We start from the raw sequence: 11,888 nt of genomic DNA on the forward strand, positions 1-11,888 counted from the left end.
GTAGAGTTATGCAGTAGCTCTGGTGCTAGAATTATTGCTCTCATTCTGGACTGGGCAGTGATTAGTAACATGTGTATCACAAATAACGTTTTAATGTATAGGTGCCCCCTATGCATACTTTTAGGTTTATATGTGCATGTATGTGGGGGTGGGGGGCCTCAAAAAAATTTGGGGGTTATTATGTACTTGGGTGTAACTTTAATGTTTTAATGCCGCGTACACACGATCGTTTTTCGACATGTAAAAAACGTTTTAAAAAAATGTAATTTAAAACAATCGTGTGTGGGCTTCACCTCATTTTTCGGGGTTCTGAAAAACGAAAAAAAATTTTTTCTAACATGCTGCTTTTTTTAACGACGTTTTAAACTATGTTGTTTTTCGGGTTTGAAAAAATTATCGTGTGTGGGCTTAAACGACATGAAAAACCCGTGCATGCTCAGAAGCAAGTTATGAGACGGGAGCGCTCGTTCTGGTAAAACTAGCGTTCGTAATGGAGTTAGCACATTCATCACGCTGTAACAGACAGAAAAGCGCAAAATGTCTTTTACTAACACAAAATCAGCTAAAGCAGCCCAAAGGGTGGCGTCATCCGAATGGAACTTCCTGTTTATAGTGCAGTTGTACGTGTTGTACGTCACCGCGCTTTGCTAGAGCATTTTTTTTAACGATCGTGTGGGCGCAACATCGTTTTAATGATGAATTTGGGAAAAAAAACGTTTTTTCTAGAGGCTGAAAACGTCGTTTTTTTTTACATGTGTACGCGGCATTACACTTTAAAAAAAAAACACATCAAATAGGGGACTAAACGTCCGCTATGTGATGATTTTTTGCTGACCGGTTCTCTTTATTGAGACACCAGAGGTCTAAAATACCCCTGATGTTTCATCTGTCCTCCAGTGAATATAATGAAGATTCTTTCCCAGCCATATAGGCTGGAGAAAGTGACGCAGGGACCCAGAAAGTTAAGTTTTACCAGTTGATTCCGGGTCGGCAAAAAGATACAATGAGGGGAATGCATCGAAACTAGAGCAAACAGAATCTGGAGCAGCTGTGCATGACAAGCAATCAGCTTCTATCTTTTATTTTCAAAGATGTGGGTGGGTTGCTAAATGTTGTACCTTAATTTAATGTAACCATATTGCTACTTTTAGAGGCACCTCTCTTCTCTTTTATACTCTGTAGCTCCTGCTGGATTTTGCTTCTAATCCCCTTGTGGAGGCTTCCATTTGTGGATGGACATTTTATGGTTATCACATTGCTATAATCTTTTTATATGGACTATAAACGGAAAGACTTATAAATAAATGGTTGTGGAATGAATCATCTGAGTTTCCATTATTTCTTTTGGGGAAATTCGCTTTGATATACGAGTGCTTTGGATTACAAGCATGTTTCTGGAACAAATTATGCTCGTAATCCAAGGTTTTACTGTCGCTAGAGTTATTTCATCCTGTAATTTTCACACTGTAATCATTTATTATATTTTCATCTCAGTATGGCAATCTATAGATTGTAATTGTCTGGGAACAAAGTACAAGTATACCTCTACCAAATGAGCAGTTTGTATGCTAGAATTTACTTTCTCTGCAGTGGTATAATGCTATTGTATAACAAAACAATGTTTTCTGTTTTCATACTAATGACACTGTTATTCTGTCTCTGGGTTCCCAAAGATCATCCAGACTATCCAAGTGAAAGATGCAGATGTTGAGACTGGTGTTTTCTCCATTCGAAGTCCAGCTGCTGCATCTGATGGAAACTTCACTATACAAGACAACAAAGGTATGCTTATCAGCAACCCCTAAATAATGGTCCTTTTTTTCCATTCCCTCTATGCTCCATTAATATATCCCTTTCTATGCGCTCCAGTATTTATCCTCTGATCCCTCTCTTCTCACTAGATGGAAGCGCGTCTCTTCTGGTGAAGCACAGCAGCTTCTGGAGATCTCACAAGGACTTATTTTTAGTGCCCATAGAAATCACAGACAATGGAGATCCCCCACTTAGCAGTACTGATACCCTGACGGTCTCTTTATGTCACTGTGAGGCAGGCGGAGAAGTCCTAACCTGTCATATGACCACAGGGTCAGCTGCTGGACTAAGCACTCCTGCTCTGCTGGCTATCCTGGCTTGTGCATTTAGCCTTTTGGGTAATTATACCATCATCTCTTCTTTTATTAGTAAGACAAGGGGGCATTGACGATTACACGTGTGAGACCTAACAGGGGTTAAAAGCAATAGTAGGCTGACAGCAACCGCAGCTAATTGGACACCTGTGGTGTCTCCTGCATGTAATCAGTAGCGGCGCTATTTACAAGTGTACTTGGGGGCCTAAAATGTAATTTACACAATGCAAGAAATCGCTTTACTGTCTCCATGGTGTAGGGCTTGTGAGTTTTGGGGGAACAGTACAATGGTGTGCTTTTTCCATTACTAAAACTGGAGAGTGCAAAATCAGTCTCACTTCTGCAGAGAAAATAATCAGCTTCTAACCTCAGCTTGTTCAATTAAGCTTTGGCAATAAAACCTGGAAGCTGATTGGTTGCTATGCAGAAGTGAAACTTATTTTGCACTCTCCAGCTTTAGTAAATAAACGCTTTAGTGTTCTTAATTAAGATGAGTACACACTATAGAGGGATATGCTTTGTTCACTTTTAATGGAATCTGAGAAAAGCACATATATTTGTAGTGTTCACTTATCTCTCTCCAAAGCTATGGGTGTCGTTTCTCTCTGGCGCTTCGTTCCCCTGTTATCAGCATGAGTCACTTCTGAGAAGTCAGCTGTCACACAGTGTAACTGCAGTCTCTCCACCCACTTCTATGTACTGCTGATAGATAAAGAAAGATTTTTAACACAATCTGCACTTTGGAAGGGGTGTAGAGGGGAGAAGACATACAAGTACAGATATACAAGTAAAACTTATAAAAGAGGATTTTTAATCTCTGTGTATCATCTGAGGCTGTTCACTTCACCTGGGTATATGTGAGGGTTTACATCCTATTTAAGTATGGCAAACACAGTTTCCTAGCCTTCCTCGTAACAAAGAGATGTAAGATTTTTTGTTTTTTTGCTGGAGCAAATTTTTTTTAATTTATGCTATTTGAGTGGGAACAAATATAAAGTAGGTATTATTCTTGGCTGTAAAAGTAGAAATACACTTTGATAGCTGCACTATTTGCACTATTTTCCCAGGCCTACAAGCCCTATATCACCAAGTCAGTACAGCCATATCCTGCACTGATGAGGGCTATGAAGCCAGAAACAGCTGTATGCAAGTTGGTAATACCAACTCTGTAAATTTATGGCTACTACTGTAGCGTACACCAGTGGTTTTGAATGCACTGATGGCTAAAATGAGCAAAGGGGAATGATTTTAATGACTCAGCCCACATTCCCACAAGCTGAGATTGAGCACCTTGGGCCAAATCCTCAAAATCGTAGCCTAACTTAATTTTTCCCATTTAAGTTACACTGGCGGGAAATTTCTACCTAAGTGCCTGATCCACAAAGCACTTACCTAGAAATTTCACGCAGTGTAACCTAAATTCTCCCGGCGCAAGGCGGTCCTGTTATCCAGGGGGCGATGACAATTTAAATGAGGCGCGCTCCCGCGCCGGCCGTACTGCGCATGCTCGTGACGTCATTTTCCCGACGTGCATCGCGCGAAATTACGTTACGCCGGGGCTTTGTGGATTGCGACGGGACAATAAAGTTGCGACGGGTTAAAAAAAAGATACGGCGAAAAAAAAAAATCTAATTTAAAAAAAAATCGCCGGGATCGAAAAAAAGGTCTGTTTTTACAAGGTGTAAACAGTTTACACCTTGTAAAAGCAGCCCTAATTTTACGCATGCAAACGTAAACTTACGGAGAAAAAACAAAGCTGAAAAGCTTTGTGGATCTCCGTAAGTCCTCATTTGCATACGCAAAGCGGCATTTCGACGCGAAATGCCCCAGCGGCGGATGCGGTACTGCATCCTAAGATCCGACAGTGTAAGTCTCTTACAGATGTCGGATCTTCTGCCTATCTTTGGAAAACTGCTTCTGAGGATCAGTTCCAAAGATAGGCACAGGGATACGCTGGCGGAACAGCAGATCCGCCTGCGTATCCCTTTTGAGGATTTGGCCCCTTGTTTTTAGGTCTTGTGCTGGAAGTTAGGACGTGTGCTTCCCTTCTGTTATAAGGCAATGCTGTATCTCGTTTTTGCACTGGTAGAATTTTGCACAAATGTTTGTATGAAAAATCTCGCCAGTACATTTCAAAATGTTAAAATTTCCCGCTGTGGTTGAAAACAATTGTTAATTTGATTCCACTAACAATTAGAAAAAATGAAATTTTCTAACAAAATTCTACTAGTACCTGGCCATCTTTAGATTTGTGCAAATTTGCATGTACAGTGTAAACACATTGCGTATTTTGGTGCCCGGGATGTTCTGGTGTTGCATACAGCCATCCATAGACAAACCTTTATGAAGGTGGCTGCATGCAGCTATGCTTTGCTATTTGCGTAAAGTGGCACATGCGCACAGATGTAATGTCCCAGATAAAGTTAGTGTGTGTTTATTTGCCACTTTATGCATGTGTACAGCCTTGTTTATCCATTCATGCCTATGAAGGGCTGTACAAAGCACCAGAACATCACAGGCACCAAAATACACTGTATGGGTGAATATGCCCATGTGCATGAGCCCTTCGATTTTGCAGATGCAATCACATTACATAAAGGGTAGAGCTTGTACAAAAGGCCATAATTAATCAAGTGCCTGCTGCACACTGCTCCAATCATCAGCGTTCTCGCTCCTTGAGGAGCAATGTTGATTGGAGAAGTGTGAAGGTGGTGTGTCGGCCCTCTGGAGACCTGACCTGCGTGAGAGCTGCAGTCCGACCCTCCAATGTGTTATCCTTGGCTGCAGTACATGGCAAGTAAAACTAAGCAAAAAGAGCAGCATATTTATGGCTGTATATGCAGCCTGTAAACAGCATGCATCATTGTAATAAATAGATATGGTTCATTTGGCTTTTAGCAAGGATGTTATCATATTTCCTGATATACAGATAACCACTATAGGAAGTTTAGTGTAGGAACCAAAATAAAAACAACAAAAAGTTAAAATTGTAAAGTCAAATCACATATTACTTTCATCTGAAGGTTACAATGATATCACAAAAGATATACATTCCAAAGTATAATATAGTTTTCTGTAACATGGAAACTCCAGCAAATAACTTTTTTTTTTACATAAAACAGAAAAGAGTTGGAAGTTGGAACCTTTGTTAGGCCTCATTTACACTTGCAGTGTCAAACCTGTGTTTACATGCATTTAGAGCACATTTATAAATGCATATTGTGACAGATCCCGGATACCTCGCCTGGGCACCTTTGCCAGAGCTGTGTCTCCTGTTCTCCAAATGCACCCTCAGCCGGCAGACTCTCCATAACCAGCCCTTAACCCCTAATCACGAGGCAAACCACACAGATGTTGAGGGTTAAACATGCAGAGCATAAACTGTTTATTAAGTACAAAACATACACTTTTAAACACAGTTAAGGAGACTCCCCTTAGCCTTGTCATAAAGGGGGTAGGGGACAAGGAAGAACCAATGGGAACTCAACACTTGTACATTCAAATAGAAACTATAGTTGAAACAGATAAAGGGATTATGACAGGCTGGCAGCCCCTCCTTACACACCCCCACTGGGATGCGTCTTCACACCTTTTGTCTACGTGCAATGATATAACATACTTAAACACAAGAGGAGTAGGATGGGGAGAAGGGATGCAACTTATATAGGGACATCATTACATTATCCCAACGCCATTTTGTCCCCAAGTCTTGTAGCCCACACTTTGGGCATACTGCCATCTTGTATATGCCTTCATCAGCTAAACGTACATTGTTTGTGGAATAAACGTTTAAGTGTCCGGAAACAGCTCCACGAGCCCTGCCACAGACACCACGTCCACCCAGTTCTAATGAACCCACAACCGCGGACACAAGTATCTGGAGGTGGCATCTTCTCCTGGTTGCGGGAGGCAGGAAATAGCCCTTCAAATCTCCTGTTCTCTGCTTGGCCATAGTCTGTTGGTAGAAAGCTAGCCCACACCCCCCTCTAAAACACACAACGACAGTGGGTTCTGTCACACATATAAATGCACATAAGGATTTTCAATGGTATCATACAGACTGGAAGTTTAGCTGCCATTAGGGTGGTTTACTAAAGCAGCGTTTATAGGAGGGATTGTTTGCTGGCCTCCTCATGTCACTATGCTTCTTGAATGTAGCCAGCAATCACATGCAAAAGGGAGGGGAAAAAATCAACCCAACACAGTAGTCAAAGAGTGTAACTCCACTTAAATTTTGATTGGTAGAATGTGCAGCTGATAAAATTGCAGAACCAAATGATGAGGGAGCCAGAACTTCAACCTGGTAGTGTTTTTATATAAGTTGTGGGAGAATTCCACCATACAAATCTTTCCCAAAGAAACCTTGGAGACTGAAGCCCATGAGGACACCACCCCTCTTGTGGAATGAGTCCTAATTTTCTCAAGAGGAAGAAGACTAGAAAAGGAATATGCCTTTCAAATTTTCCCGAACAACCAAGAAGCCTCCTCTCCTTTCTCGTGCTTCTCTGCAGAAGAAAAAGGTTTTCAGCCTTTTGTAAGCTATCAGTCTTTGCCAAATAAATTCAAATTAGGTTAACCTTATACAAGGGGTAGCTGACTGCTGAATCCTGTGAATTTGCTGGAAACCTAGGAAGCACTGCTTCCCAATTCTGATGAACTGAAGAAACCTTTTCAAGAAACTCAGATGAAGTCCTCAAAATTACTTTGTCTTGTAATATACCACAAAAACAGTTCCCTGCAAGAAAAAGCTTTCAACTCTGATACCCACCTGACAGAGGTAAAAAAAAAAAAAAAAGAGTACTTTCTGAGAGAGATGATTTATAGATCAGGAAGAATTAGGAGAAAAAAGAGACTTCACCAGCAGCACTGATGGCAAATCTAACTTCAGGCCTCGTACACACGACCGAACATGTCCGCTGAAACTGGTCCACAGGGATTTTGGTTTTTGATGGTGTGTACAACCATCAGACCAAAATCTCCGAGTGGACATGTCCGATGAAAACGGTCCGCGGACCGTTTTCATCGGACATGTTCGCTCGTCTGTACAAGGCCTCACAGGTAGATTTAACCTGAATACGATCTTCAAGAGCTGTTGAACCAGACGATGATCCACTCATCTAACGTCGGTCAAGGATGATAGAGCTGAAACTTGCAGCTGAGTCCTGACTGAAGAAAATCTAGCACTTCATTAATAGTTAAAATAAGAGCATCAATCTCTTATTTTTGCATAAACTGGTAGAATATTATAAACAGCATTGGTTGAGAACTTTCTGGAATTCAACAAGATCTCAAAGGAAGGTGCCATGACCGTGAATCCTCTTGAGAACTCAGGGTATCCATGATGTTGCATTTGGTGAGTTCAGCCATCTGATAAAGACTGTCCGTGGTGATTGTATGAGCTAATACAGGCCAGGCATATGTCTCAGCAAGGGATAAGTCACAATTACAACAGTTGGAGTCAGAATACTGCCTTAATTCTGGTCTGCAAACCTTCTGCTCACGGAGTCTTTGGCAAATACCTGGTTGTTAGGGCTGTGACATGTCCCTGTGCCCAATAAAAAAACCTCTGGCACAACCTGGAGAAGTGGCATACTTTTGGTCCCACCTTGTTTGTCAATATAGTATATTACTGTTTTACTGTCCATCAAAACTTTCCCCTGTTTGTCTTGTTACAGAGGAGTAAAATGCATGAGAGCTCCTGGGGCCATAGTCAATTCTGTAAGATTGGAGTAATGAGGCAGTTTCTGTTATCCTCTTGCTTGAATCTTGTGAGCTGACATCTGAGATAAGAATGGAAAGGGAGAATATTTTGCTGGGAAAATTGCATTAAATTCCAAAAGCAAAACTGAAGTTGCCTCTCATGCCACCTGGTTCATTAGCCACTCCAAATCTGTCAAAGTCAGTAGAAGAATAATCTTGTGTGTCTCCAGAACAGAAGGTGTATCTCAAAGCAGCAGGATGTTGTCTAGGTAATGAAAAATTCACAACTATTGCTGAAGATGAACCTCCACATTTGCCAAAAACATCTTCAAAAAGGTCCAGGGAGCTGTTGTTAATCCAAATGTTAGACATCAGAACAGGTAGTGCCTTCAGTGAACTAAAAATTTGAGAAGCCTCTGGTGAGACCTTGCCATCAGAATATGAAGATAAACATCCAGTCTTGCTCTGACACTGATTCCATACAAAACCTCTTCACTTTCATGAAACAGTTCAGAGCCTTCGAGTTTAAGACAACCTAAACTTCCTGGAACTCTTTGTGACCAAAAATATCGAAGAGTACATACCTCTGCCCTGTTCTTAGTCTGGGACCAGGAGATAGACCAGCTTACAATCATTTATTTTTACTGGAGACGTGGGCAATTTTGTTTCCACAAATCATCCTTGGAGAGCTTCTTGATAAACTCGATTGGGTGACCCCTATTTTATAACATTTGAGACCCGTCAATCTTGAATCCTGCCCTCCCAGACCCTGTAAAACAGGGACAGTCTGCCCCCAACTGGACACTTTGGGAAAACAGGGCCCCAGAATTTCTCATCTGAAGGCTTGGCAGACTGGGAGGATTTATTCTGCTTTCCAGACCTGAGAAAAGAACCATGAGCGCCCTGCCACTGGTCTGCCAGCCTGGGCATGTCTGAATTGACTGAAAAATGTCCTTGATCGAACGGAATGTTGCCGCCTCTTCTTATGTTGTGGAATTAACCTGTTACTCTCTGGATGGCATCTTCCAAGGTTTTACCAAAGAGCATCTTGCCATTGTAGGGAATTTTACAAAGTCCCTGTTTGGATGAATTATTAGCCTCTCAATGTTTCAGCCATAAACCCCTCTTAGGTGTAACAGCCAGCATCATATTATGAAAGGATACATGAACTAAGTCCACTGTTGACTCTGCTACACAGGTAACTGCAAGTTATCCAGCACTTTAACTGTGGTTAACCTGTCCACCTTGGCCTCCAGAGCTGTCTGAACATTCTCTTTTCACTTCTTTAAAGCTTTTACCACAGTGGTAAAAAAGCCTTAAACTTAGTCAGCCCTAGCTTGCAGGCCTTCTGTCACAGAAGGCCTGCAAGCTAGGGCTGACTAAGTTTAAGGCTTTTTTATATTGACATGAACACAGTGTTTGATTGGTCCTTGAAGGCAATGGAGTTGTTCAGAAGTAAAGTGACATGTCACACCGGTCTCTGAAGCATATACCAAAGGCAGTAAACCCACAAGGAATTTGTTTTGGAGAATAGATCTATTTCCTGCCATTCTTCTTCAATTATTTGCTAAAATATTGCATAAGTGGAAAGAAAGGCATAGATTTATTTAAGGTTGTATAATACTTATGGGCTTTTTTGGCAGCCTCCAGCTCCTCAATCCAATCAAGTGTTTCTTTCACTGTATTGACATATAGGGGAATTAGAGAGTCCTCCAAACATACAGATCTCCTTCGGACTCAAAATCCTGCAGTCGGGCCTCAGGTCTTCACTGATACTTGCCGGTGTTGAAGGACACTCCTTTTCTGCAACTGTAGAAGATAGCAGGTTTGCTGTTAGAACAGTGCTTTGGGCTCTTCAGTGGCTGGCTGACTCATAATATTGTAAGGGAACAAGGCAGTAGTTAGGCTAAAAATAAAAGCCAGCAGCAGAAAAACAAAAACAGAATTTGAAATAGACAGGAAACATGACCAAAAGTGATGCCCAGAACTAACCAATAAAAGCCCACAAAAGGAGTATATGTAATTTAGGCAGGCACCATGGGTGCTTCCAGGCTAAGGAGGCTTTACTCCCAATACCAAAGCCCTCCACACAGCAGAGGCTGATTTTTGCATGGGAATTAATATAGGGAACTTACTGCTAAAATCATGTAAGGCGATCCTATCTGGTGTGGAGCTGACCCAAAAGTATGCTGATTTGAGGAGGCCTGTTAAACTTGTTTTTAACTCTTCCCCACCATATTGAAAACTAAAAAATAATTTTTGCTGGAGTTCTATTTTAATTTCTATTTTGATCTACTTATCTATTGTCTTTTCTCTTCCTGTTGCATGTTAATGTATTTTATTTTTATGGAAAATGCACTAGGGTGAGTGAGACTTTGTGACATAGACACCAACTGCTGCAATCTCCTCCACTGCGATCTTGCAGTACAAATGAAGTAGAAGAAATCTAAAAATCTAATGGTGATTCAGACTGCTGAAATGGGTGGACTGGCTGTTTACAGCCATAGCAATTTCAGATTATTTACACCTCAGCAAGCAATTGCTCACATTGGAAAAAACATAGGTGTCATTTCCTTCACGGAACTTAGTTACGTCTTGTACGTTCTGTCAGGGAAGCAGCTTTGTTGTATATGCTACGGTGTGTGCCCATAACAGCATTTACATAGTTCCTACTGGCATTGTTTAATATTAATGGTAAAACCTCTGTTTTCTCTCCATAACATATCCATCCATGAACACAACCCCATTATTATTATTATTTTTCTCTGTGTCATAACATTTTTCCTATCCTACTCATACTCCTCCACGTCAGCCCTAGTGTCCCTCTTCTATTTACAGCGCAGACACAAGCCATCCCCCCTGTCTCTATGTGAGGATGAGGATATTCGAGAAAACATCATTACTTATGATGATGAAGGTGGAGGAGAACAAGATACTCAAGCGTTTGACATGTCAGCCTTGCAGCCTCCCCAAACAGGCCTCAGTGGAGGCTTCTTTCACCCTCCCCGAATGGATGTTCTTCCAAGGGTTCCTCACCAGCCTGCTCCCCGATCACCTCAGCCAGCCCCTGTTAATGTACAACGGTTTCTGGCACTCCGTCTAAGAGAAGCGGAACGAGACCCTGTGGCTCCTCCCTATGACTCCATTCAAGTTTATGGGTTTGAGGGAGGAGGATCCTCAGCTGGATCCCTGAGCTCGCTGACCAGCAGCTCTGGAGGAGCTGGGGAAGATGAAACTATTGGGGATGACATATGGGAATGGGGCCCACATTTCAGGACACTGGCAGAAATCTATGGAGCAAAACGAAGAAATTCTGTTCCGGATGATTAAAACCGTTGAGTGATTGTTAACCGGTTTCTTGTGAATGACATGCAGAACGATCATTTTCACTTTTCCATAAAACAGAGTGACATACAATATCAGTGACAAAGCCCCTATTTCTTCACAGAGACTAGCAGACATGTAAACAAAGACAGGTGGAACCTTTGTTAACCCCTTCCCTGTCAGAGGCCACCTAAAAAAAAAGGGTTCCTAGGGGGTCTTGTGACATTTACAAGATTACATTCACTTCTTCCAGTCTTCCCACCGCTTGCTGCGGGAGTGTCAAATACAGTCCGACGTGTGCCATTTGTGGAAAACAAACATTTTATTTTCAAAATAAAATTGTAAAAGAAACCATTTGTTGTGAGCAATATGTATGTGAGTACATTCTTTTACCTGCTGTTTCAAATCCATGTATGAATCCCACATCGAACAGAATAGAAAAGAATAGAACATAGAATAGAGTTTTTTCTTTTCGCTGACCATGTAAAGTGTTGGCTAGGTATAGGCAACTCTTTTGTCATGATTGGCGCAAGGTTCTATTATTAAGCCAGCCATAGTCAGTTTGAAATGTAGGTGACATCAACTCACTAGAGCAGTGGTCGTCAACCCTGTCCTCAGGGCCCACTAACAGGCCAGATTTTATGTATTACCTTGGGGAGATGCAGACTAGACAACTGCAATCACTGAGCAGCAAATAATACCACCTGTGATGTATTTCAGTTATCTTGCAAACCTGGC

General features: G+C 41.6%; 1 protein-coding gene across 3 annotated transcripts in view; it reads left to right on the forward strand.

The window, feature by feature from the left end:
- Positions 1 to 11,501, forward strand: part of CDH24 (cadherin 24) — a 117,359-nt gene extending 105,858 nt beyond the window's left edge. For 2 of the 3 annotated variants that reach the window (XM_040354176.1, XM_040354183.1), the window contains 3 exons: positions 1,674 to 1,782; positions 1,902 to 2,150; positions 10,639 to 11,501. In XM_040354176.1, the coding sequence (XP_040210110.1) occupies positions 1,674 to 1,782; positions 1,902 to 2,150; positions 10,639 to 11,156 (876 nt within the window). In that variant the 3' untranslated portion in view covers positions 11,157 to 11,501. The remainder of the gene's footprint in view (positions 1 to 1,673; positions 1,783 to 1,901; positions 2,151 to 10,638) is intronic. The other variant, XM_040354192.1, reaches the window with a different exon arrangement.
- The last annotated feature ends 387 nt before the right edge of the window (positions 11,502 to 11,888 follow it).

The sequence above is a fragment of the Rana temporaria genome, chromosome 1, assembly GCF_905171775.1.
Source record: "Rana temporaria chromosome 1, aRanTem1.1, whole genome shotgun sequence".
NCBI lineage: Eukaryota > Metazoa > Chordata > Amphibia > Anura > Ranidae > Rana > Rana temporaria.